General features: G+C 54.6%; 2 protein-coding genes across 2 annotated transcripts; one reads left to right on the top strand and one right to left on the bottom strand.

Annotated features, from left to right (window-relative positions):
* On the bottom strand, positions 1-26,555 carry VANGL2 (VANGL planar cell polarity protein 2). The gene is made up of 8 exons (XM_065925418.1): positions 26,366-26,555; positions 11,224-11,484; positions 10,976-11,096; positions 8,518-9,125; positions 7,615-7,751; positions 7,026-7,161; positions 2,911-3,142; positions 1-2,119 (listed from the first exon to the last, which is right to left on the bottom strand). Exons 2-8 carry the CDS (start codon positions 11,292-11,294, stop codon positions 1,859-1,861), a joined length of 1,566 nt encoding a protein of 521 aa, XP_065781490.1. The 5' UTR covers positions 11,295-11,484; positions 26,366-26,555; the 3' UTR covers positions 1-1,858.
* LOC136172320 (uncharacterized) lies at positions 25,784-26,494 on the top strand. Its single transcript, XM_065941624.1, has one exon. The coding sequence runs from the start codon at positions 25,784-25,786 to the stop codon at positions 26,492-26,494; it is 711 nt and encodes a 236-aa protein (XP_065797696.1).
* Positions 26,556-27,767: the final 1,212 nt, after the last annotated feature.

Here is a 27,767-nt window from a genome sequence, read left to right on the forward strand (position 1 = left end):
TATTTAGAAATGTGATCCAGAAGGGATTCCTCTGAAACCAGGTCTTTGAAGAGAAGGAAAAAAAAAAAAAAACCTTCCCAGGACCCCCAGCACAGGGTGTGTATCACTCGGGCTTATCTTCAAACCCACAGCCCCAGCCCAAGGCTGCCCTCCAGGCCCTGCTTAAGTCAGCCGTGTAGCCCACCCGTGTGCAGACAAGGTAAGCACTGGCTGAAGTGCTTCTCGAGGAAGCGGTGTGTGGACAGATGTGCTTTTTCAGAAAGGACGGCAGGACAAACAATCCCCAGGCTCCATCATGCCCAGAGTCGCCAATACAGAGAGGAAGCCTCCCTGGTAGGAGACCAACAGGGATCTTATCCCAGGGTGCCCCCTGCAAGCCAAGAACCAATGAGATTTCCAGGGGAGAGATGGGCCTACAGAGGGGCATTGTGAGTTATTCTGAGGACTGGCCCAGGGGACTGCTCCAACCGGGCCACGAGGACACTCCCCAACCTGGGTGCTGGCTGGAGGTATGTGAGTACTCCTTAGTTCTATTCCCCTTGGCTAAAACTACATAATTTAGGGATGTCTGATTTCAAGGCTCAGATTTACAGGGAAATTAAGTATTAGAAGGCCAGCAACTTTTGCTCAAAATGAGAGTGAAACTCTCAAGAATTCAGATTGGGTGCAAAGACTTCGGAAGCTAAATGGGGTGAGGGGCTAAGTACCCAGCAAAGGCAGCAATCTTGGTCCCTCATCCCATTACAGAGGGAGACCAGAGCCCAGAAAACCAGGCAAACAGGGAACTGGGGAGACCCTGGCCAGCCAAGGAGAAGAGACCCCTGAGGCAAAGAAGTGGACTTTAAGGCAGGGGATGAGGAGGGAGCTGCTGGCTACCCCCCCAAAAAGAGATGAGGCAACAGGTCTCTGGAGCCGAGAGAAGAGACAGCAAAATGGGGGGTGGCTGGTGAAGAAAAGAAAAACATTTGTCTGAGACCACTGGGGTGGGTCAGGGTCCAGCCAAGCCACTAATTTTCTACAGAAGTCTACGTGGCATCCTTCACCAGGAAGGGGGAGACCCACCCCAGCACGGTGGGAGCAAAGGTGTGGGCAGTTCAGAGGGTAGTGGTCAGCGATGTTCACAGGGCTCTCTCCCGACCTTCCCCAAGGGGCTGCCTAGGAAAGACCCCGTGGAAGAAAGGTACTTGCCCCCCAGGGCCCATGAACTTCCCCTGCTCTGAATATGTGGATGGGGAAGAGGTTCGAAGAGCTGGAAGCAAACAACCCTGAGTGGGGAGGCTCCAACTCGGATTGTGTGGGAGGACATAGGGGGATCCCTGCTTAAGTATTCCGGGTTTGCTCAGATGGGGTGAGCGAACGGGGGAGCAGGTCCATCTGCCACCAGGAGGCTGAGGGCAGCGCTGCCCGGGGGGTTTGGCACTGTGGCTCTCTGGAGTCAGATCTGCGCCCCCCGCCCCCCCAGAGAAATCCTTTGGGGAAACCACTGGAGAGAACTGCTATAAGAACCTGGGTTCGAGTGGGGCTCTGCCAGGCCCTTCCAGAAGAGACTGTTGCTGGGGAAGGAGAGGGAGAGAGGCACTGATTCCTGCAGGGCCCGGGGTGATACGAAACCGAGGGGGTGGGAGAAGGGAGGGGAACTTCCCAGGTACTGTTGACAGCAGGTGTCTCTCCAGGTTCACACGGGGTAAACAAGGAAAGGGGAGGAGCCAGGTTGGGGGGGGGAGGGTAATTCAAGTAAAAAAAACGGCTAGAGCAAGAGGAAGAAGGGTGGCAGGAACGTGGCAGGGCCTGAGAACCAAGCCCCCGCTGCCGCCCTCAGGAGCCCCCCGCGTCTCCCAGTCCCCCTGCTGCTGCGCAGTCACACTGAGGTCTCAGACTGCAGCCTCATGACAAACTTGTGCGACTTGGGGTCCACAAATTCCTCGGAGAGTTTGAAGAATGGGACCTTCTTGGTGCTGACCACCAGGCTGAAGTCCTGGCGTTTCAAGAGGAAAACAATGCCATCCTTGAGCCCGTTGGTGACCGGCTCCTCGCTCACAAGTGTCCACTGTTTGGCCAGCCAGCGTTCCTTGTGATACTGGATGGTGGGTCCAGCCGCCAGGTACCGCTCCAGGAAGGCCTGAAGAGGCGAGAGAGGACGTCTCAGGAAGTTTTCCCTCCCACCTACCCGCGTCCCCTTTACCCCTCTGGGGGTAAAGCTTCCAAAGACCACCAAAATGTCCCAAGCTCACTCTATGCTAACAATCTCAGAATGCTAGAGCAGAAAACAGCCTGAGATCATCTGCCTGGGACCCTGGTTTATCAATGCAGGAGCGGGAGCCCACAGAGGTGGCATGGCTCAGCAGGGTCAGGTCTGGGATTGGCTCTCCTGACCCCCACACCCCCTGCTCTTCCCAGGTACCTGCTATGACCTGGGAAAGCCCTCCATTGTACTCTTTCCTCTCCCTTCTGCTCGAGCGGGTAGCACTCAGCAGGGCTGCACCAGCAGAAAGCTAGAGGCATCACAGTTGAAATGCAACATCTGTAGTGACCTGTTTCCCAGAGATGGCTCAAGGGAGGCAATTCTGGGAAGCTGGCCATAGAACTGGACGGTGGAACTGGCTCAAAAAGAGCATAGAGCAAACAACATCTGGTGGGAGTTTGGATCTGAAAATTCTGGAACCTCTACAGAGATGAGAAATAGGTCTCAGTTATTCCCCAAATGGTCCCCAAACTCCCTCTTCTCAGCACCTAAGAAAGCTACCCCATTCGGAGATGGAGCAGATGGAGTAGGGATGAGAAACTGTAAGGAGGCAGGGACAGGAGAGGGATGGAGGTCAGGGAAGGAAGTGAAAGAAGAAGGGAGAGGAAGCAGAAGGGAGGAGGCCAGAGGGAGGGAGAGAGAAAGGATGTTGGGGCAGGTGGGCCTACCTTGGGCGTCATGTCGTGCGTGATGCAGAACTCGAGGTGCTGTAGGATACTCTCCATGGTGTGGTAAGGCTGCTGCTTGGTGGTGCGAAGGTACTTCTGCATGGCCCGGGCCATGGATGCGAAGATGGCCTGGGCTGCCTCCCGGGGGTCCATCACCTCCCTGGGGTTCTTCTGCTCCTCTTCTTGCAGCCGCTTAATGTGAGTGAAGGCCTCCTCCACTGCCACCACAAGCCTGGGGGAGACAAGGGGTGTGGACCAGACTCCCACCTCTCATCTTCCCCCCAGCTTCAGCCCTCCAGCAGCCTGAGAGAGGTCAGGCCTTTGTGCTCTGCCTGAAGCTATAGGCTCTCATCTGGACTCAAGAACCAGGCTTTGGAGACTGTGTGTGTGCATATGAGAATGCATGCATATGGGTGGGAGGCAGAGGGTCTTCACCCCTCTACAAATAGGAAACAGCTGTAGAGCTCAGTGAGCCCAGCCAGGGACCCATAGAGGACAATCAAGTGTCAAAGAGAGTGACAACTATGGATGGAACCCTAGAAAAAGCCTTTTTAATTAAGAGCCCCCCTGAACTGCACTTCAGTGCGTGAAACATTATTAGATATAACTACATCAAAATCACACATGTCTATTCAACCGTGATAGCATGAGCAACATTAATTAACACCTGGGGTGGGCAAAGGTAAGGCAAAAAAAATGTGCCACAAATCGAGAAGGAAAAGGTAAGAACAGAATAGAAAATGGGCAAAGAAGTGAAAAAATAATTCATAAGAGACCTGAAAGGCTGAAAAAAGATGAAGTTGTTACTAGACAGTAGTAAGAAAATTAAATGTTAAAAGGATACTACTTATTCATCAAAATGGAAAAAAAAAAAATAGGCAAATGACTGGGCAAGATGTTGAAAGTATTCTCTGAGTATTAGACAGCAATAAGATCCAACAAACTAGATATACAGACAGGGTGAATCTCAAAAATATGTTAGTAAGAGGGAAACAGGAAAAAGCAGCCCATTTACATTAAAAGTATAGAGGCATGTAAACACCGGGATCGGGGAAACCCAGGAACCTGGGGACTTCAAGTAGCTTAGGATAGGATTCTGGGCCAAGTACACATGTGGATCTGTGTAATTCTGCTGTATCTCTGTTTATTCTTTTGCCTCCCTGAGTGTCTCAGTAAAGTTCCTTTAGAAAAGATCCCTTTGTCTTAGGTGAACCAAGAGGAAAAGTTTCCTCTTGGTTACAACCAAGGTAATGGGGAAGGAAAGGGTCCCCTACGGTAGCAGCAGCCCAGGAGATCCAGAAATCATGGTCAAGGCAGAAGGCAGAGGAGGCAGGGAACTTTTCCAGCTTCCTTCCCATGGCAACTGGAGACTTGCTGCAATATCACAGAAATGGGGCTGCTAATCTTCCATCTACTGCAGCCTCATGTAAAAACAGGATCAGATGCTGGAGGAAAGGGAACCCTCTTGCACTATTGGTGGGAATGTAAAGTAATACAGCCACTACAGAGAACTGTATGGAGATGGCTTAAAAAATTAGGAATAAAACTACCATATGATCCAGCAATCCCACTACTGGGTGAATACCCTAAGAAAACCATAATTCAAAAAGACACATGCACCCCAATGTTCATAGTACATACTAGTACATACAATAACTAGGACATGGAAGTCACCTATTTGTCCATCAAAAGATGAATGGATAAAGAAGATGTGGTGTGTGTGTGTGTGTGTGTGTGTGTTTATATATATCTATAATGGAAAATTACTCAGCCATAAAACAGAATGAATTTGAGTCAGTTCTAATGAGTTATAACTCTGTATAACCTAGAGCCTGTTATACAGAGTGAAGTAAGTCAGGAAGAGAAAAACAAATAAAGTATATTAATGCATATATATGGAATCTAGAAAACGGTATTGATGAATCTATTTGCAGGGAAGGAATGAAGATGCAGATACAGAGAATGAGCTTATAGACACACTGGAGAAAGGAAAGAATGGGACGAGCAGAAAAAGCAGCACTGACATATACATACTACCATGCGTAAAACAGAGAGCTGGTGAGAAGCTGCTGCATAACACAGCAAATCCAGCCTGATGACTTAGAGGGGTAGGCTAGGTAGGGAGTGAGGAGGGAGGTGGTATATGCATAATTATGGCTGATCTCCGCCACTTTCTGCATTTTCTGACAGAAATCAGAAATCACTTTATAGCAGAAACTGAAGAGGAACTAAAGAGCCTCAATGAAAGTGAAAGAGGAGAATGAAAAAGCTGGCTTAAAACTCAACATTCAGAAAACTAAGATCATGGCATCTGGTCCCATCACTTCATAGCAAATAGATGGGAAAACAATGAAAACAGTGACAGATTTTATTTTCTTGGGCTCCAAAATCATTGCAGATGGTAACTGCAGCCAAGAAATTAAAGGACACTTGCTCCTTGAAAGAAAAGCTATGACCAACCTCAGTTCAGTTCAGTTCAGTCACTCAGTCGTGTCTGACTCTTTGCGACCCCATGAACTGCAGCACGCCAGGCCTCCCTGTCCATCACCAACTCCCGGAGTCCACCCAAACCCATGTCCCTATGACCAACCTAGACAGCATATTAAAGAGCAGAGACATTACCTTTGCCAACAAAGGTCCGTATAAGTCAAAGCTATTTTTTCCAGTAGTCATGTATGGATGTGAGAGTTGAACTATAAAGCCGAGCACTGAAGAATTGATGCTTCTGAACTGTGGTGTCAGAGAAGACTCTTGAAAGTCCCTTAAGGAGATCACACCAGTCAATCATAAAGGAAATCAGTCCTGAATATTCACTAGAAGGTGAATGAATTCACTAGAAGATGCTGAAGCTGAAACTCCAGTACACCTGAAACTCCAATACTTTTGGCCACCTGACTCACTAGAAAAGACCCTGATGCTGAGAAAGATTGAAGGCAGGAGGAGAAGGGGATGACAGAGGATGAGATGGTCGGATGGCATCACCGACTCGATGGACATGAGTTTGAGCAAGCTCCGGGAGTTGGTGGTGGACAGGGAAGCCTGGCGTGCTGTGGTTCATGGGGTCGCAAAGAGTCGGACACGACTGAGCGACTGAACTGAACTGATGGCTGATTTGCACTGTTGTACAGCCGACACCAACACAACTTATAAAGCAATCTTCCTCCAATTAAAATAAACCTTTTTAAAAACTAAAAAAAGAAAAAAAAAAAAAAGGAACAGGGTCAGGGCTCCCTTCCTCCTTCGAAGCCTGGAGGTCATGTGTGAGGAAAGGCAGAGTCCCAAGACCCTCTGTTCCTCCCCTGTAGAAATACCAACAGATGAAGGCGGGCCCTGGCAAGCAGTCGACACCAAGAAAGAATCTTCAGGCATGAACAGCATTCACATGACAATGTGAACATGAAAAAAGGAAGCATGAGGACAGTGTTCAAGAATTTACCAAGATATAGGCACTAGAACCTCATTTTTGCAGGTAAAAATGTACCATCTGCTGAGCAAGCCTCCAAGATTTACTGGAAGGAGGGCTGTTCTCGCCTCGGTCCCTGCCATTGCCGGGGAGGCTCACGGGCTTAACGGCCCCGCCTCACTGTGCAGGCAGAACTCGAAGGCCCCATCCACCTCCACCAGATCCCCATCCCTGGTTATCCAATAATCTTGGTATGTTCTGCAGAGGTAATCAAAGTGCCAAGTCGGCTGACTTTAAAATAAGGAGGTTACCCCGCAGACCTAATTTCATCACAAGCCCTTTGAAGTGGAGTTCTCTCCGGCTTCTGGCCAGAGACCTGGTCTTGCTGGCCTCAAGCAAAACTGCCTATGGGTCCAGGTGACCAGGAATTGATTCTGCCAGCAACCAGTGAGCTTGGAAGGGGACTCGGGCTAAAACTAGATTTGTTCTTGATTTCAGCCCGAGAACCCTGAGTTGAGGGTTCAGCTCACCTGAACCTGACTCTCGGGACTGCACGACAATAGATGTGAGTTGTTTCAGAGCACCCAGTTCATGGTGACTTATTAAGGCAGCAACAGAAAACGAACACACACATGCCAACCACATCATCATCGGCTACAGAAGCCAGGCGGTCTTCCCCTCCCCAGCGGCCCCGCCCCTCCCCGAGACCCACCTGGCCCTCCGCTTGCGCACCCTCCGCTCGTGCTCGGCCTCCTCGTAGTAGTACTCGTTGTGGCTGTTGTCCCGCCTGCGGGCCGCCGCTGCGATCACAGCTCGGGACTGACCCGTGGAGTTGTTGGTACTGTTTTCTGTGCAGAAGCAGGAGAGAGAGAGGTTGGTCCCTTCAGAGCGCCGCCTTGATTCCCACTCCAGGAAGTCTGGGGCCAGCCCCCCGACACGTTCGGAGGAAGCTGGACCACCCCCCAGGAACACCTCCCGTCCCCATCCCTCCTGGCCACGACGTCTGGGAGAGGCCCACAGAAAGGCCGCAAGGGGGCGCCAGAGAGCAGGAGTCCCGCGCGGGTGCCTCCCGAGCTCCCCGAGCCAGGGCTGAGGCGCAGACACAGCGGGGCCTGGGGAAGGGGACACACCGCAGCAGAGAGGGAAACAGAGGAGAATCAGCAGCTAAGACAGCCCCCTGGCGGGGAGGAGGCGACAGAACAGGACGGGCTGGGATGCAGGCTGCGGAAGGAGAAAGCACGGGAGGAAGGGTGAAGGAGCAACGGGAGGAGACCGGGAGGCCGAAGAGCAGGGCCGCTCACCCTCTCCGAGGGAATACACCTTGAAGCCAGACACTTTCTTGGCCAGGACGGACTTGGGCAGGTTGAGGAGGGCAGGGTTGTAGACAGGGAAGTCATGGTAATACTTCTCCAGGATCCACACTGCCACACGCTGAATGCTGTGGGGGAGACGGCAGGAGGGGGGCGGAGAGGACAGACAAGGGTCGCAGGGGGGAACACATCAGGGCAGGTCGGTGGGGCCGGAGAGGACAGAGGGCAGGGACAAGCTGCTTCCAAGAAGCCTGGCTCGGGGCCTGCGGTCTACTCACCAAGCTCCTAAGCCTTCCCCAGGGCTGGGCCTGCTACTCCTTCCCTGCCGTGCTGAAGCCCGGGGCGAAAGGGCAGTGGGCCAGGATCCCCAGCCAGGGGTCACCTCCTCCCCTCCAGCATTCCCCTCAAGATTCCCTGCAGGACTAAGGACAATCTGGGTGGCCGGGGGGGCATCCTGCTCCCACGTTTAGGGAGCCGAAGAACCTCCCTGTTATCTTTTCCCTGGGGGGCCCTTCCTCTGGCCAGCTCATCTCAGTGACCGCTCACTGAGTGCCCTCAAGAGGCTGTGCCTCCAAAGAGCTAGAAACGCAGTGATTCCAAAGAATCACACCTTTCTCCTCTTTGGTCCATCCCTCTGTAAGATCCCCGATCCCTGATCCCTGTTCATCTGTTCACTCCCAACTCCTAACTCCCACCCTATCTGCTCCAGGACCCTCAACATGATCCCATCAAGTAGCAAGCACTGTTAAAAACCTAGAATGGGCGGAGCACACAACTTCCCACCCAGCCTTCCGAGCGCGTCACCTCCGGCCCCACCATCACACCACGCCGCCCCAGGCCCTGCAGTCCCCTCCGCCCCGCCCCAGGCCCGCCGCCTGCCCCAGGCGCCTGTACCTGAGGTGGCCCACGTTGTAGAAGCGGCTGGCCCCGTCCGTGGAGCGCACGACCTTGAGCGTGAACTGCGGCTGCAGCTGGCGCAGCTCCAGCAGGACCACGGCCAGATAGTGCACAAAGAGCAGGGCGTCCACCAGGGACACGGCAAACTGCACCACGCCCTGGTAGCTGCGCTCGCGGGCGTCCAGGATGCGAACGCCGTAGAAGAGCCAGTAGGACACGACGAGCAGGAAGACGAGCACCATGAGCAGGGCGCGCAGCACGAAGACGCGGGGCAGAGAGGCCTTGGGCCGGCGGAAGAACAGGGCCCAGCTGCCCAGCAGCAGGATGAGCAGCTTGAAGGCCACGGAGATGAAGAGGCCTTCGCAGGCCGTCCCGCACGGCTCCAGCTCCTCCCGCCACAGCAGTGGGGGCAGCAGCAGGAAAGCCAGAGGCGTGAGGAAAGAGAGCAGGGCCAGCGTAGCCCCCGCCGCCACGCCCAGGTGCCGGGAGCAGTCCAGGGGGACGCTGTCTTCCATGTCCTTGGCGATGCGCGTGAGGTCATCGTGGGAGATGCTGTGCTCCGAGGTCCCCGTCACCACCGTGGTCGTCTCCCCCCAGTTGTCGTCCTACGGCCGGAGGGGCCGTGGTGATGGGGAAGAGGAGGAGGAGGAGGAGGAGGCAGGGACACGGGAGAAGAGGTGAGGCGGAAGAAGACAGACAGCAAGCAAGCAGAGGAGAGAAGAGGGTAATCAACACTGTCAGAGGAGCCTGGCGGGCTACAGTCCATGAGTCACAAAGAGTCGGACCCAGCAGAGAGACTAACACTTTCCCTGCGTGCCCAAGTCTGGCCTCTGCAGGGATGGCACATCTGAGACCTGGGCCCTCGGGGAGCTTCATGCCGTCAGCCAACCGGGAAACACCTGCACATGCACCCTCAGAACAGAGGGTCCAAGAGAGATGCCAGGGAGCTGCTCAGTCCGAGAATGGCACCTGAGGTCCAGACTCTCCAGGCAAAGCAAGCAGGCTCAAGCAACCCACTCGCAAGGCCAGGATGTACCATGCTGTGCCATGCTAAGTCACTTCAGCCATGTCCAACTCTTTGCAACCGTATGGACTATAGCCCATCAGGCTCCTCTCCATGGGGTTCTCCAAGCAAGAATACTGGAGTGGGTTGCCATGCCCTCCTCCAGGGAATCTTCCCAACCTCGGGATCAAACCTGAGTCTCTTACATCTCCTGCATTGGCAGGTGGGTTCTTTACCGCTAGCACTACCTGGGAAGCCCAAGGTCAGGGTAGGCAATAGGTACCTATCCTCAGAGTACAGAGAGCCACTTGAGTATCTGGTTAAGGGAGTGGCCTGACCAAGGCAGCATGGGGGAGGGAAGAGGACACCGAGAGGAAGGGATGAGGAAGGTGAGAGACTGGTGCAAGCCATGCAAGGCATGGCGCAGACTCAGGGCCACTTGGGGTCTCTGCTCTGCCTGGCTGGCTCTTCTGGCCCATCTGAATGCCCACCACATGGGCATTTCCCCACGGAAAGGGGAGCCTGAACAGACGGCGGAAAGTGGAGGCACTGCCTGTCTTAGCTCAGGGAACCTGTGAGTAACCACAACCACTATACCGACACCTGTGCTCCAAGTTTCAAGAGCCTGGGCACACCCCCCAACAACAGAAGAGCTGATCAGGCTCACTTCAAGAACTCAGGAGGCCAGGTCTCTGGGAGAAATCGGGATTGGGAAAGAGGGAGAAAGATCATCTCCCTCAGGTACTGATCTGCTTCCAAGCCCCAGGAAGCCCCAGGGTCAGTCATAGAGATGTCTCATGAGGTCTCCAGCTCCCTAAGATGCTCCCAAGAAGAAAGGGGGAATGATGAATGGACCACCTCAGTCATCCCAAATCCTGCCTCTTCCCTCTTCTAGCCCTGGGCGCTGCCTCCTGCCCTCCCTCCCAGGGGCACACAGTGGGCCAGAGAGGCGGGAGCAACCAGCCAAAAACCCCTCCCATCTCCCCAAGTCCACTTCCTCCTCCTCCTCCATCAACTCCTCCCTCTGACCAGCGGGTGCTATTCTACAGTCCGACACCAGAGGGCACCAGAGTGCCCAAGGGAAACCGTGCTGCCACACCTCTAGCCCCCACCCACCACCGACCTCCCACTCCAGATTCCCAGTCCCCTAACTGGCTGGCATGAGCCCAGAGGAGAGGCAATTCCCATTACACAGCCCAGGTCACATGGGTCGTAAAAGATGAAAGCCGCTGCTGCTTCCAAAGGGATCTCTGAACTCTACCAAGATTGTACAGAATTCTACTGAGACAGGTCCTACCTTGCGACCCTTAGCAGAAGTATGACCCAAAATGCCCTCCTCTCTCCGTCAAAAGAGGCCAGGTTTCCAGTCCCTTCCCCTTTTGGATGGACCTCCGGCTTCTCCGGGGATCCGAGTGGAAACACCTGGTCCAGACCTCAGCCCCTGACGCTCACCCGCTCATCCCCTCTTGTGGACTCATTGTCCAGCAGGGGCTCCCCCGGAGCCTGGATCGTCACCGACTTGTCCGCCCGGCTCCCGTCGCGGCTCTTAGAGCGGTGTCGGTCCCGGCGGTCCCTGCAGCAGAAGGCCAGGGGGACAGGCACGGAAGGTCACGGGGAGGACCCGAGTTTCTCAGCGGCCGGCTGCAGCCCGCCAGCCCTGTGGCGCGCCCACCCCGCGCGCCCACCCCGTGCACACCCACCTGTGCTTGCGGGAGCTGCGGGAGTGGCCAGACTTGTAGGAGTAGCCCGAGTACTGGGACTCGGTGTCCATGGCGTCCGAACGCCGCGCCTTGTAGCGCTCCAGGGCCACAGGCGGGGGCCTTCTGGGGGGCGCCCCTGCCACCTCCTTCAGGACCGGCTTCTTCAGGCCAAGGGGCACCTTCAGGAAGTCAACCGTCACCCTGAGGGACTCTATCTTGCTGGACAGGTGGGCTTGTCTCGGAGAAAATCAAGCGGCGCTCCTGAGGAAAGGAAGCAGCTGGTCAGGGTGGGGCTGGAGCAGAGAGGGAGGCCATGCCCAGGAAGCAGCCGCTGAAGCTCAGGGGAGCCTCGCTCCCACCTGAGAACGGCCCCCCAGGCTCCTGCTCTGTCCAGTGGCCCAGTTCCTCCTGTCCTGCCTGCTAGCAAGAGCACCCCCAGGCTGTAGCCCAGGCTGGGGGAAGATGACAGCAAAGGCCACCCAGAATGACCCAACCCTGGACCCCCGCAGGGGAGAACTGGGCAGCACTTTCCTATCCTCAGCCAGGAACTCTGGAGAACGTGGGTTCAGGCCAGGCCAGCTGGCCGGCCCAGTGTAGACAGCAGCTGGAGGCAGCTAGCGTCAGTCCAGAGGCTACCCCAGGCCTCTCATCTCCTCCCATTCTTAATGTCTGAGTGCCCACAGGGGGCTGCCTACCGCTGCTTCTCTTGGCGTTGTCTCCCCGGCATGTACGTCAAACATACCCACAGTTACTGTGAGGTTAAGCTGGCTGTCCCCCTTAAGGCTGTGTGTGTGTGTCTGTGTCTGTGTCTGTGTCTGTGAGTGGCCTGACTTGTGAGCAAGCATAAATGTGCTCACATGGCCAGGGTGAAGAATGTAAACTACAAGTCAGGTGGTGAGGGGCGGGAGGGGAAGGTAAGCAGAAACCATTCTCTAAAAACCTGACATCCCGAACCAGGCAATGTCAGCAGCTTATCTGACCGCTGTGGACCGAGGGGCAGCATCTTTCTTCTACACTTTCACCTTCCAGTTCAGCAGAGGAGAAAGACCTCTCCTTCTCTCATCCTCCCTAACTCTCACCCAACCCTGCTTACCACCTCACAACCTTCACAGAAGCCCCCTTCACAGAAGCCCCGACCCCTTCACAGAAGCCCCCTTCTCCCTCAGCACCCAATGTTACACCCCTGGGCACTGAGCAGTTATTTCCCACCTTCACTCGCTGAGTCATCACCTCTTGCTTAGGCCCCGTCTAGAAACCATATCCCCTGCAAACTGTGAGTACAGTGGGGAAGAAACCCCGGATTCACAGCCCAGCAGGGTTGGTGAATGTAAACAGGTGCATATAAACAACTAGCTACATCAGTGATGAAAGGAGAAGGGTGAGGACAGTATGACAGACAAGTCTGGGGAGCAGGGCTCCTTTAAACTGAGTGGTTCTGGAAAATCTGAGGAAACAACCACCAAGTCTGAAGGAGCCCAGGGCTAAGCAGGTAGAGCAGAGGGGAAAGCCTGCAGAGCAGACAGCCACCCACAGGAAGGCCAAAGGCAACAGGGTTGGGTGGCCCAGTGGAGCCGGGTGTGAGGGAGGGAGAGGCAATGGAAGGTGAGGCTGAAGAGATGGCCAGGGCTCTGGGTCAGGGAAAGTGTGCGTGCATGCTAAGTTGCTCAGTCACGTCAGACTCTTTTCGAGCCCATGGACTATAGCCCACCAGGCTCCTCTGTCCATGGAAGTCTCCAGGCAAGAACACTGGAGTGGGTTGTCATGCCCTCCTCCAGGGCATCGTCCCGATCCAGGGATCAAACTCACGTCTCCTGTGACTCCTGCACCGCAGGTGGATTCTTCACTGCTGAGCACCAGGGAAGCCCCGGGTTGGGGGAAGAGCTGGGTTAATTCAGTGGGAAGCCTGGGAAGGGTTTTAGCTCTCCAGACAGAGACTGGAAAGAAGGGAAGGCAGAAGTAGGGAGACAAGGAAGGAGGTGACTGCAGCGATGGGGCAGAGAAGCAGAGGAGGTGTGAAATGGTCACATTCATGACATACGTTGGGTAGGACCAGCAGGCCTTAATTGGACTGGCTGAGGGGGAGGGGAGCATCAAGATCTCTGGCCTGAGCGTGAGAGGAGCTGGTAGTGCCATTACCAGGTGGGAAGACTGGGGAGGAACTGGCGAGTTTGGCTTCTGGCATGCTGAGTTCATGGCTCTGAGACAGGCAGTTAAACAAGCAGCTGAGCGTCAGAGGAGCTAGAGTCAGAAAAGAGTCTGAGCTGGAGGTATGGATGGTGTGCAAGGTCAAGGGACTGGATGGAATCACCCAGTGAGAGGGTTAAACAGGGGGTCCCTGAGAACCCCAACATGTAAACATGTCCGAGGACACAGAAGAGGCAAAGGGGCTGAGGCCATGAGGCCAGAGGAGCAAGAAGACCAGAAGAGTGGGCTCTCATGCAGCCAAGAATTACTGCTTCAAGGTGGGAATAAAATCAGCCAGGTCAAGTGCTGCCACGAGGTCAATTATGCTAAGAACTGAAATGAATTTGCTTTATGTAGTTGTTAACTTTTCTCCAACCGAGCTGAACCATCAGTAACTTGAGAATAAGAACTATGATTGATACAGACTTGTATCCACCAGCTTTCCATTGGCACACGGCTAGTAACTGATACCGCCTGACTCTCGGGGAAACTGCAAACACTGTAGGGAGATGAAATAAATGCTACCTCCATTCATTTATCTTCCTCACAAAGGTATGTGGAGACACTCCATGGCCTGGTGATGTTTGTCTATAGCCCCATATCAAGACAAGTATGTAACAAAGACACACTCGGGCAATGCAGACAACAATATCTTAACCCACCCACCCTAAACCCTTCTAGAAACCTTTGCCACAAACAAGGCCCTATTCACCTTCTTATCTGCAAATTATGCTGGACTGCTCTACCCCATCTCCCCAGAGCCCATTCTCCTGGTCTAGTCCCTGATACAGTTCAGACACATTGCCTGTATCTCTCATGTTGTGGCTCAGCCCGTTCTTCCTAGTCCTCCTACAAACTCAATTTCACCAGGAGGTTCGAAGAGAACAAGTGGGTGACAGGGTGAGAGAGGTGGAGAAATAAAGAGGAAAAGGGCTGCCATGGACTTGAGTCTAGACAGAGACACCATAACCCAGACTCTCCGTCTCCCGAGCCTGAATTCTCACGTCTGCCAGAGAAGTCAACAGCAAAAAGAGCATGGGATTTGCACCCGAGTATCAGTTTAAAACCTAACTCTCCCACTGAGGAGCTGTGTGATCATGCGCAAGTTACTTAACTTCGCTGCGCTTGGCAGCCTGGTAGGCTCATTGGTAAAACAGGGGAAATGATGTTTTACATCAACACCTCATGGGGTTGTTGTTAAATATACTGGAGATAAAAGAAGTACTTTAACAAACTGTTCAGCAAGTAATAAGTTAAGCAATTAATACACTCTGACTTCAGAGTCACTCCTGCTCCAATCCCCAGACACTTCCTCTGAGACTTGGGAAAGAGGTGGTATAAATAAATCTTGCTGCTTGTACAACTAAAGTCACACACACACTCACTCACACACACACACACACACACACACAGAGCAGATCAGAACCACCACTTCAAACACACCCAGGAGGGAAGCTGATGCCATTGTGCTTCCCCTACAGATAAATTTCAAACCAGACAGGGTGCCAGTCCCCTCCCAACCCTTTGTTCTAAACTGTTCCAGCCTAGAGCTCCCTACCTTCCTCCCAGCTGCTGATTAAAGACCCAACATAAACCTGGCTCCCCTGGCCTGCTTCTCCCACCCCTACCAACCCAACTCAAGGTCCTCAGAAAGCACCCAAACATGCTGCTCCCTCCCCTGCCAAACAGAGTGGCCAAAAATGAACCCAGCTTCTGAGACCTTTGCCTGCTGTCTCCTGGAGCACCCCAGGAATTAACCCAAGCACTGGAGAGGCTATGGGGAAGGACTTTATGAGAAACGAGAAGGACAGAAGTTCCCCTTGTTTAATCGGACCCAGGAATCAGGGGTTTGGAGGGTCTCCCGGGTGGGCAGCATTCCCAGGGAAGAGAGTGGGGGAGGGGATCACTGGATGGGATCAACAAGTGGAAATATGGGCGGCACGACGGACCAGGAGGGAAGTCCGGACTTCGTCCAGGGCAGGGAGTGCCCTGGTTTAAAGGGTGGGAGGCTGTAAAAGGGAATGTGTTCCGTTGCTTTTCACCAGGTCCCCAACCCTACCTCAGACACATAAACACAGTGACTCGGTCCCCTGCTCAAGCCAACCATGGATTATCTGGGGTTAAAAACAGGCCAGAGAGGAGTGAGGGAAGGAAGAGAAAGTCTGTCACAAAAAGGAGACCCTTCTCCCCTCCAAAGGCCTTTCAGAAATAAAATTAATGGAATGTGTCTCAGTATCATCCCATGAGGACTGGGGTGAGGACCAGGGGGGGAAACGTGGGGGCTTTTGTCCCCACTGCCCAGCTTCTCCCACAATGATCACCATGGCAACCAAAGCCCCCTGTTGCCTAGGTGATGGCAGCCAGGTCTTGGAACCCATACCCAGCATCCAAAGCGAGAGAGAGGTTATGGAGGTGGGGGGGGCTAGGGACAGAGAGAGAGAATGGGGTTTCTCCTCTGGCGGCCCCAGCTTTTGTATAAGCTCTGGGATCAGGTTTCTTCAGGAAACAATCAGAGGCCTTTGGAGAAAATACACTCGGAACCTGGCAACAGGCAAAGGGCGTAGGGCCCTGGGTACACTGGGAGGCATGGGAGGGCCTGGTGTTGGCCAAAAGGCAGACCAAGACTAGGCCCTCCCCACTGCCCGCTCGCAGGAGCAGCCTGGGTGGATGAGACCTTGGACCCAGACTCGGGCATCCTCTGACCAGGCGCAGGCTGAGGACCAGGCGGCTGTGGTCACCAGCTCGTTCCCCTGCTCTCAGCCACCGTACACCCGGTCCCAGCTGCTTTCAGTGAGGAGGACCCCGATGGGGCTGGGGGAAAGCGCGGTAGGGGCAGGGCCACCAGGCAGAGAAGACGGTGGGGAGGGGACAGAACACAGACATGCACTCAGAGGACAGGCTGGGAGTTCCAGAGCAGGGCTGCAAGGGAAGGCACCTGCAGAGGACTTCAGAATAAAAGAGGAAAGGAGGCCAAAAGTTCTCCTCTGCCAGGGGCAGCACTCTGATCGGACCATCTTTTAAACAAATGGCCTTCCTCTCCTCAGCCCAGGACAGGGGAAGGGTGGTCCTGCCTGGATGCAAGGAGATGGACGTGATCACCCCTTCAGACCCCTGCTGCAGAGGAGTCTGTGGACCCTTGCCCACGAAATGTCTCTGGTTCCCGTAGCCTTCAAAAAGACTGCATCACTGTGCTGCACATCTGGCATTAACACAACAGTGCAGATCAACTACACTTCAATTTTTTTAAAAAGTCTCTGATCCCTACACAAGAACCTAGGTCTTACTGCATGTACCGTGCACCCCCCTTCCCCACTAAAACCCATGGGAGGCATGGTCATGTGGGCCCCCAGCCTCATGGCTCCCTAAGCATCACCCACCACAGCCTCAGTGTCCAAGGATATCAATGTGAGTTCCACCCAAAACACTGGATGCCCACCCTCCAGAAGTCCCGCCTCCCAGCTCGGTATCCAAGGAGCTAGATGTCTGTCCATAGAGACCGAGCCCCTTGCCAAGACATCAGCTAGTGTGAGGCAGGGCAAATTCCAAGTCACAACTGACTGTCCAGCTGGTTCTCCCCCTTGGCCACACCGCCCCGAGTCTCACGGGCATGCTCAATCCAGGCCACCCTGTTCAGACACTGGTGGAGACAGGAGATGTCTGACGTTGGGATGGGGGAGGCAGCCCCTAACACACTCCCACAGAGGAGAGGGAAGTGCCAGGGCCTCTGACTGTGCCCGCATCATTCCCCATGCTCACCCCCACCCACCACAGGAGGAAACAGTGGACTGACCCACCCAACTCTCGGCAGGCTCCAGCACTAACACAGAAGAGGCCTTCCAAGGTGCGACCCCAAGTTTTACAGATGAAAAGGCAGGGCCCAGAGGAAGAAGGGCGCTAGCTCCTGGTGCTACCTCTGCGGCAGCCCTTTCTGGCCTCTTTGTTAGAAAGACCTCACTGACACCGTGACTCAGGCACGCTCCTCTCAGAGTGAGACCAGGCCCCTCCCTGGCAGTCCTTCCAGACTCTGGTTCTTGAAACAGCCAAGACTAGAAGGTGGCCAGGACAGGAGAGAACTCACTGGCTCCTGCCCTGTCCCCTCTTCTCTCCGGTGACACAAGGACAGAGTCTGGACGGGCCTCAGCTTGCTGAGACAGCTGAGACTGAGGAGCCCCTGGCCCTAGAGAGGTACTTCCCTTCCCCACCCACCGACCACTCCTGACTGAGGATCTCCACGTCTCCTCCTCATTCCCATCTAGCCGTGCACCAGGGACAAGCCCTCCATCCCAGAAGGCCCATGCTGGGCTCTCTCTACCCCCAAAACAGCTAAGGCACAGAGTGGGCCAGGACCAGCCCCAAGCCCTAGACCAGAAAAGCGGTTTCACCCCCACCCTCACTCCTGTACCCTGGAAAACATCACCAATGCCCTTAAGTGACAACACCGTCCAGGAGGCCAGAGGGAACAGGTGGACCTCAGTGGGCCGAGGGGTAAGAAAGAGCTGGACCCAGGAGTCCAAAAGCTGGCGCCGAGCCCGGCCCCCGCCCTGTAAACCCGGCACTCTCCCAGGACAGCCCCAGACGTGAGCTCACCATCCTGAGAGCCCGGGGGCAGGGGGCAGGGTCCCTCTCCTCCCTGGCTGAGGAGCAGGGAAGGCCCATGCCTGGGTCACCCAGACAGCCCATGCGGCTGTTCACCACCAGACCCCAGTGCACGGGGCCTGCCGGGGAGCGGGGCGGGGAGCCTCAGACTGGGCTCCTGGCCAGGATACCTGAGCTGCTGTTCTAGCTGAAATGGAGCTGGGGGGGCCAGAGGCAGGCCTTTCTCCATCTATTTCCCTCACTTTCCTCTATCTAAAGCAAGGGGGATTCTGAGTACCCTCCAAGGCCACAAACACACTTGAACACAGATACATGCACGTGCACCCCCACACTCGGATTCCCCCTCGGAAACCTGGAATGGCTCCTGACTGCCCCACCCAGCTCCACCCACCCTGGCCAGGCAGGTTCTGTAGAGACCTGCTCCGCTTTCTCGCCAGCGCCCCCACCCCCACCCCAGTGCTCAGAGTCCCTGCTCCCAACGCACTGCACACAAGCACACGTATGTTGCACACGCACCACAGCGGTCCGTTCCCCGACTCCCCCAGCCCCATTCCCAGTCCGTCTGGAAGGGAGCGCTGGGTGGGCGGATGGAGCACAGGGCAGAAAGGGTGAGTAATCCCTTTGGCATCTCTCCCAGGGGCAGGCCAGAAGGGAGTCGGATGCTGAGCTGGTGAGAAGGGAACCAGGGCTTCTAGGTGGCTGGGTCCTCTGTTTAATTCTCACCCATGAGCAGCCCCCTCCTTCCCACCCACCAGGCTCAGAACTTCCTCCCTAAGCTGGAGCAGAGGACCAAGCCCTGCGTGCCCATCAGGAAGTTGTGGAAGAGTCAGGCAGGAAAACGGGCGCCGTGAGCTGTCCTCAGGGACAGGAGAAGGTGGGCATGGGAGGCAGACAAGCTGGGCTGACCCAGAGGCCGCCTTCCTGGACACTACACGCTCCCACCCTCACGGGAAAACAAAAACGCCTCGCCCTCTTCTCAGCCTCCTCTCCGAGGTGGGCCCCAACTGTCCCTGACCCTGAGACCCACAAAGCCTGCTCACCCAGCCGCCGCCTCGGGGTGGCGTCAGGGGGAACAGAAAGCGGTTTCTCAGGATGAGAAGTCAGCCACCTTTAGGTCTGCATGTGGATGGGAAGAGTTGTGACGTGGGGACACGCCAACAAAGGCCAGTTTGTGTGGCAAAAGCAGTAGGGTGTGAGACGAAAGGTGACTCGGGGCCGGGGAGGCAGACCTGGGTCTCCCCATTCTGCAAACCTTTTCCTCCTGCTTCACTCCAGGGCCTCTGATCTGGTAAATCAGCCAGTTCTTATCTAGGAAATCCGAGCCAGCTGAAAGGCCCAAGCACCAACCAAGTCCTCCATCTTGACAAACCCACAGCCTGAGGTTTTCACTCTTTCTGAGGAGCCTCAACATGCCCCAACCCTTGCATCTGCCACCCCAATCCTGGAGTAAAGCAGGTGACAAAATGAGTGTTTCTGTTCATACTCGGTTGCTTTTTAAGTTACTGCAGTCGCAACTCCTCGGGCTCAGCACCTGCTCCTGCGCGCCCCCCTCACCTTAAAAGGCCAGAGCCCCTCCCCAGACTCCCTACACAGACACACCCTCTCTTCTAACCAGAGTAGGGGAGCCAGGAACTCTCTGGTGAAACTCTCTGGGGTCTGAGCAATACTGTTAGGGTTGCTAGAAAACTCTCCAGGGAGAGCCAGGCCCTTCCAAACGAAACAAGACTCCACGGATCATGGTGCTGGAGCCCCCACGTGTGAAGTGACCCAGCAGCGGGGAAGAGGCCAGCCCCCGAGGCAGCAGGCCTGCCCCAGGCTATGCCAACGAGGTGCTCCACCTGGGAGACCCCATTCTTCCAGCAGACTGACACCGTCTCTAAGGACAGACTTCCTTTACATCTCAGGCTGACAGCTGGACTCATGTCTGCTTTTCAGGAGACAGGGAAATTATTCAAGTTCAAGAATAAGGGCAATAATGAGCAAACCAGAACAAATGAAATGAGAGGATGGAAAGGTGGAACGAGCACTTTGGGAAATGGAAGAGCAATGACCTCAGACAGACCTGGCACAGCCTCTGAGGAGCTATGTAATCTTAGATGAGTCCCCGGACCTCTCTAAACCTCAGTTTTCTCATCTGCAAAATGGGGATAATGGCGACAACTTCAGAAGGTTGAGGATTCAACGAAATAATGTATGCAGAATATCACAGAGTCAAGCACATAATAGATGCTCAATAAAATGTTAGTTTTCCCACCTCTTTCTCCAATAGAGGGTGAACAGCCAATTCCTTTCACTCACTCCCTGTTCCCAAAACCTCACTGTGAGAAGCGAGACCCCACCCAGAATAACATGGAACCAACACTTTGGCTACCATGGTGGCCTCAGCCCCCATATGACGGCCGCTCTCTAACCTAGACCACACCCAGGTCTGAGAGAGCAGCCAAAACCCCTCACCCCACTCTCTGCCTCTTTCCTCCGAGGCTCCTGGATCACCCAGCCTCTCTCTTCCCCTCCCTCCTTCCACATGTAGAGTGAGGCAGGGCCTGGGCTCTAATCACCTCCTTCTCTCCTGCAGCTGCTAAGCCCAGTTGTGTGTGGAGTGGTAGAAGAAGGGGCCCCCAAGCCTGCCGCCCGACTCAAGCCCCCAGCTTCTTCCCACTCTCCCCTCTGACTGCCCCACCCTGATTACCAGGATATCCTCAGCTCTGCGGATTCTAAGCCGCTTCTCCCAAACCCGTTCCCAGCTGTCATGTCTGTAATTACCAGCCTTGCCAGGGGCATCAGACAGGCACAGCAACACCTAATTTCCAAAGTACTCTTGGAAATTAAGTAGAGGCCATACAAGGCCTCTACTCTGCACCAAGCAGGGTGGAGAGAACGATGGGAGAGACTCTTCCTGGCCCACCTCATCTCCCTCCAGATCACAGGAGAAAAGGTGACAGAAGGCTGCCCAGGTCAGATCAGCAAAAGATAGGATTAAAAAAGGGAAGGCTTCTGGGGAATGGGTGTGTGTAGGATTTACTCCCAGGCCATTTCCTTCATCTCTGCTATCAAAATCTCCCCATGCACAGGGTTACCCACCTGGAGAGTATGAGAGAAATTTCAGGTCAATTAAGAGAGAGGGGAAGTCAATGCCCAATAAAACAAGAAGATGGGTACCCACAGGGATGACGGCAGATGCATACAGGAGGGAGCAGCCCAGGAAGGAAGAAAGAAAGCAAGTTTTAAAAAGTCCCATCTGCGACCCAGACTCTGAGAACAGGCAGTATCATCCCAGCCTCTCCTCTCCCTAATACCTCCAACCCCACCCACCACACAAGACTTCGTTTCATAGGCAGGAAAACTGAGGCCAAATCCCCAGTTAACACTTCAAGATCCAGGAACACCAGCTGCATGTGGCTCACTGGAACCCCTGCTCCTTCCTGCTCATGCTCAGCCTCTACCTGCAGCGCCCTCCCAAGTCCCTCCCTGCTTGCCTAACTCATCCTTTAAATCCAGCTAAGGTTGACCCTCAAGGCTAACCCTGAATTTTCACTGGAAGGACTGATGTTGAAGATGAAGCCCCAATACTTTGGCTACCTGACTTAAAGAGCCAACTCAGTGAAAACGACCCTGATGCTGGAAAAGATTGACAGCAGGAGGAGAAGGCGGCAACAGAGGATGAGATGGTTGGATAGCATCAACAACTCAATGGACATGAGTTTGAGCAAACTCTGGGAGATAGTGAAGGACAGGGAAGTCTGGCATGCTGCATTCCACACAGTTGCAAAGAGTTGGACATGGCTTAACCACTGAATAACAGTTTGAACCACACAGTGGAATATGATTCAACCACAAAAAAATTATGTTAAGTGAAGGAAGTCTGACACAAAAGGTCACACATTGCACCATTCCATTTACATGAAATATCTTAAATAGGTAAATCCATAGAGATAGAATGCAGATTGGTATTTGCCAAGGGCTGGGAGAAAGGGAACGGGGAGCAATCTCTTAATGGGTACAGGTTTCCTTTGGGGATAATGAAAGTGTTTTCAGATAGAGGCAGTGATTGCACAACACTATAGGTGTACGAAGTACCAATGTTCACTATAAAACAGCTAATTTTAGGGAACCCTCTGGTGGTCCAGTGGTTAGGACTCCCATGCTTTCACTGCTGAGGATGCAGGTTCAATTCCTGATGGGGGAACTAAGATCCCACAGGTTGCATGGTGCAGCCAGAATAAATAAATAAACTGGCTAATTTTATGTTTTGTGAATTTCACCTCAGTTAAAAAATTTCCAGTGGTCACATACAGTTATGTGCAGTTGTAAGAGTTGGACCATAAAGAAGGCAGAAAGTCAAAGAATTGGTGCCTTCAAACTGGGTACTGGAGAAGACTCCTCAAAGTCCCTTGGACTGCAAGGAGATCAAACCAGACAATCTTAAGGGAGATCAACCCTGAATAGTCACTGGAAGGACTGATGCTAAAGTTGAAGCTCCGGTATTTTGGTCACCTGATGTGAAAAGACGACTCATTGGAAAAGTCCCTGATGCTAGGAAAGGTTGAAGGCAGAAGGAGAAGAGGGACGATATAGCTGGATGGCATCAGTGATGCAAAGAACATGAACTTGGGCAAACTCCAGGAGATGGTGAGGGACAGAGAAGCCTGGCGTGCCACAGTCCATGGGGTCACAAAGAGTCAGACACGACTGGGCGACAGAACAACAACAAAAACTTCCAATGAAGGGCACATCTCCTCTGGAAAGTCTCCCTGCCACCCACACCTGGACCAAGCACTTTTGCTCCATGCTCTGGTAGCCTCCTCAACACACCTCCATATACTACTCACGGGGCTACAGTGAATCGGCATGTTTATGCACGTCTCCCCTGTGAAAGCCCATCTTATTCACCCTTCCATGCCTGTAATTCACACAGCGCCTGGCAGAGAGTAGGCAGTGCCCAACACGGTCTGCCAGAAGAAGTGCAGAACCACAGTCTAGTTCTCCCCCACAACCCAGAACCCACTCCCTTACTAACCATCCATCAGAGCCTGAACCGTTCCAGTTATCACTTGCCAGGCACTGTGCAAAGTGCTCTCTATAACTTCATTTAATCCTCATAAATGGGCTTCCCTGGTGGCTCAGAGGTGAAGAATCCGCCTGCGGTGCAGTTGTCGCAGGAGCCACGGGTTCATTCCCTGGGTGGGGAAGATCCCCTGGAGGAGGGCATGGCAACCCACTCCAGGATTCTTGCCTAGAGAATCCCCATGGACAGAGGAGCCTGGTGGGCTGCAGTCCGTGGGATCCTAAAGAGTCGGACATGACTGAAGCGACTTAGCACACACGCACAATCCTCATAAACCTAAGAGGTAGGGCCTATTATTAACTCAATTTTACAGGTGAGGCTTCAAAAGTTATCTACTCTATCCAAGTTCTCAGATCTAGGAAGTAGCAAAACCAGAATTTAACAGCAAGCTTACACCCGGGGAAGGAGGCCCAATCTGGGGTGGGAAGATGGTGAATAAAGACACCTAAGAGGCTAAGGAATGGGTTTTAAGAACTTGCCCAATGTCATAACACTTCTAAGTCCTAATTCCCGCCAACTCTGCTGGACTCTTCACTTTGGCCTCACAGCGTGAGATGCTCAGGGAAAAACAGCAAAGAAGACTGGAGATCCTCAAACTCAGGGGATGGGGGTGGGGGTCCCAGATGTCTTCCCTGTTCTGCTGGAAGCTTCTATAAGTCAAGTTCATGCCCCCCGGACTGGAAGGGGCTCTTGGAAACCAAATGAGCAAATAAAAATCTGTCCTGCTCTAGAGCCAGGGAAGGGTACCCTTCCTCAGATCTTGAAGAAGCCGAAGGAACCGAGGGGGCATACCAGAGAGGTCAGCCCCAGAAGAATTAGGGGGAGAGAGGCAAGGAGCCAGACAATGGGGGAGGAGGGGCCAACTCGACCACTAGTTCCAGTCTGAAGTACTTTCAAAGGCGGCCTTTCCTAAGGTCTGACCACAAGTCCTCCTCCTTGGAAGAGCCCCGCCCCCCACAAACACACCGGTATACTATATCCTGCATTCAATCAGAGGACAGAAGCAGACAAGGTACCCCAGAACACACCATCCTAGATTCAAGTGCCCCACTTGAAGGTTCCACCCCTGGGAACCTTACCCAATGGATAGGTGTCAGGTTTGGGGCAATCATGCATTTTTTTAATCCAATCTTTTCCTTCTCTGCCCCACCTCTAGTCCCAACATTTTCTAACTTACTGCTCTTATCACGGGGACTTAAGAAAGGTGGGGAGCCCTGGGGGCTAAAATGCAAACATTCCAACTGCACATGCCCCTTAAGGACGCCCATTAGGGAATTACCCAGAGACCCTAACTAACGGGCCTGTGCATTCACCGTCTCAGCTTCTAAAACTGGGTGCCTCGACCAGTTCTTCTGGCAGCAAGAGGAAAATGACTGAGAGTGAGATCTGCAAACAAGGCATGCATGCCCGCCCTTTCCCTTCATCCCCCAAGAGAAATAATAACAGAGAGAGAGCAGCCCTCAATGGGTGCCTGCCCCCTCCCCGACACAGGGACAAGCGCCCTGCTGGCAAGTTCAGCCGCTTATCCATCACCCTCAGACCTGGCCCCAGATCACATCTCCATCCCAGTCATGCTTCTCACCAGGAAAAAGGGGAAAACTGTGAAATGAATCTGTACAAACTCCTGAAAAAACATCCCCCTCTGCTCTCCCCAGAGCTCCCAGACCACCTTCTCAACCCCGAGCAGCAGAAAGCCGAGGATGTCCGGACTTGGACTCGGTCTCATCCCTCCAGGGGTGCTCCTTCCCCGCCTCCAGCCCATACCAGAATCCCCAGTCGGACCCCAGAGGCAGGGGAGGGTGAGTGGGCTCTGAAGCAGCGACCTCTAAGGTGGCTTTACAAGACGGTGGGGCCTGAGGGGGCTGAACATGGGCTGGGAGGCCAAGAGTGTGGCCTCTCCAAGTACAACCACCCAACCTATAAGGCGGAATGAAAGGATATCCCTCTGATTCTTTTCCCTGACTTCTCCAATCCCCCAGACTCCCCTTGGACTACAACCCAAATCCCTATTCCGTATTCCCCACAACACACACAACCTTTTCTAGAAAAAGCCCATTTCCCAAAACAGGTACCGCATAAGATGACCCATAGGTCTCAGATACTTAAGGCACTACCCTCAAAAGCAGGGCAGGGCGTCCAAGAAGCCTCAGAACCCTCCAGACAGCCCTCCCTCTGGGCTCCCTGCCAAGAAAATCTGCCTGCAGAGGCAAGTGGCAGTACCCCCAACACACACTCAGAAACACACACACCACCTAAGGCAGGCACACGCTGGTACTTATCTGTCAACACAGGCCGTACACAAGAGAACACAGATTCACTCACATCTCTTTCCAGTACACAGGTGTACACACACCTATCCAGGTACACCCTATTCTGCTCTTACACACCCACCTTCCTCAGAACCTCTTTCCCATAAACCCCTCCCCAGTTCACACACAGAGACACACACCCCTTCCCCCGAGTATACCCATAAATACATATCCAAGCACACCACACATGCATGATCAGCTGCTCCTTGCATGCACACACACTCAGGCACAGGAAAACACCTTCATCGCCAAATCCAGGGGCCCACCTGCAGGGACACGCAGCATGTCAAGGCGCACACATACACAAAAACAAAAGGATCACGCACACCGATGCTTCACCAAGCCTCTAAACTCACCAGTGCAGAGCCCACAGCCCCTCAGACGGTAAAGACAAGTGGAGAGAAGGATGCCGGCGCCTGTCCTCTGGGCCCCGGGGTACAGCGCCGGGGTCTCCGGCCTCCAGCCCCATCCTCGAGCCGCACACACGCCCCCCTACTCTCCTCGGGCGGCTCCCCGGACTCCACCTCACACCCCGAACGCATCCCTGTCCGGGGTCCTCCCCACACTCCTGAGGTGTGTATGCACCCCTAAACATCCTCGCCTTCCAGTACCTCCAGACTGCGATCCTTTCACTGCCTCTCCTTCCACCTCCAACACACACACTCCCAAGTCTCCAGCTCCAACCGGCTCCCCTGGGAACACTGAGGCCCCCGCCCCGGCCCCGGGCCCAGGAAAGTCCCCGGCTCTCCAGGCCCGGGCTCCGCCCCCTCCCCAAGCGCCCCTTCCTCTCCCCAAAGTTGGGGGGCACTCCGCTGTGCAGTGGGGGGATGGACCGGAAGGGGGTTACCCCACGCCCCCTTTCCCCCATAAGCCACCCTGCTCGCTCCGGGGCTGGGCACCCCCTGGCCCCTTGCATGATCGTCCCTCTTTCTGTTTCTTTTTTTTTTTTTTGCAAACTTTGCTCGCGCCCCCGCGGCCCGGCACTCACCCGCCGCTGCGAACTGCCGGGTGGGCTCGGCCGGCGCCCCGCTCGGCCCGGCGCCTTTGTATCCGCAGCGTTCGGGTCGCTCCGAACTCCGCGCTCGTAGACGGGCAGCGCGGACGTTGGGGGGTGTAGAGGGGGGCTCCTGAGTCCGGTCACCCCCTTTCCGTCCCAGACCGCCGTCCTCCCCCTCAGGGCCCCGGGGGCAGGGGGCCAGAGGGGAATGGGGGGCGCTCAAGCTCCCATGGCGGGACCAAGGATCAAGGAATCAGGGATCACGAATCAGATCGGGAGCCCGCGGAGGAGGGGGAGGGGGCGGGGGGAGGGGACGGGAGCCGAGGGGGTGCAGGGGGCGGGGGAGCGCGCGCTCCCGGGTGCCGCCTCCCGGCTGTTCCCGCAGCCGCCGTCCCTCCCGCCACCGCGCCCATTGTCTGCGGCCCGGCTCTTCCCCGAGTCGCCGCCTCCCCCCCACAGCCTTTCGCCTCCAGATGCCCGGCGGCCCCCCAGGATCCTGGGAATCGGCAGCGGGGCTGTGACCCCGGCCCAGGACGGTGTCTGGGAGATGCCTCGATTCCTGGCCTGGGCCCAGCCCGCAGCCCCTCCTGGGGCTGTTTCCCTCCACCCACCTGCGGGAGACCGAGCCCCCGGACCCTCGGGGATGGCGATGTTCAATTCTTAGGGCCACAGACCCGGCTACACGAAATCCAGTGGAATCTGGGACGTGGAAAGATTGAGTTTTACCCCCCGAGGGCTGCGAGAAGAGAAAGTCATCCTTGATTTTAATTACTGGCGAGGAACGCTCCCTGCTTCCCATTCATACGGGAGTTTTTCTGACAATGTCACCACCATATCCCCCCGCTTCCAAAAATAATTTAATTACTTGGTGTTCTAGCTGCGAGCGGCGACCGCCCAGTCAGTCTGGGATGCTCTCTCATTAACACTTTTTTCCTCCCCTCTGGTTTGAGCGTTGGGATTAATTACAAAGGGAACCCTGCCCTGGGGGAGTGGGGGAGGGGAGGGACGACGAGGGCGCCGGGGCGTTTGGATGGCAGGGGAGAGAGGCCCTTCTCCCAGGAAACCTCCAGTGTAAAAATGCGTCGGCCTGTCGGGTCCCTAACCCCAAGCAGGCAAGGCTCCCGTCCCCAGGGGTTTCACATATCCTGGAGTTCATAGCACTACACAAGGATTGTAGGGTATCACCAGTATCCAACATCATCCCAGAAAACCAGTTAGGTTCATGAAGTTGGGTCATAATAGCTTTGAACCCAAAGAGATTAACCCCCATTATAAAAGTCTGGGTTTGTGAGAAGTCTATGTAGCCCTTGGAGTGAGTGAAAGCAAAAGTATTATAATATCATTAGTATTGTGTGTAATTCTCCACTTACTTAGAATAGTAATACTTGAAAAG

The sequence above is a fragment of the Muntiacus reevesi genome, chromosome 1 (assembly GCF_963930625.1).
Source record: "Muntiacus reevesi chromosome 1, mMunRee1.1, whole genome shotgun sequence".
Classification (NCBI taxonomy): domain Eukaryota; kingdom Metazoa; phylum Chordata; class Mammalia; order Artiodactyla; family Cervidae; genus Muntiacus; species Muntiacus reevesi.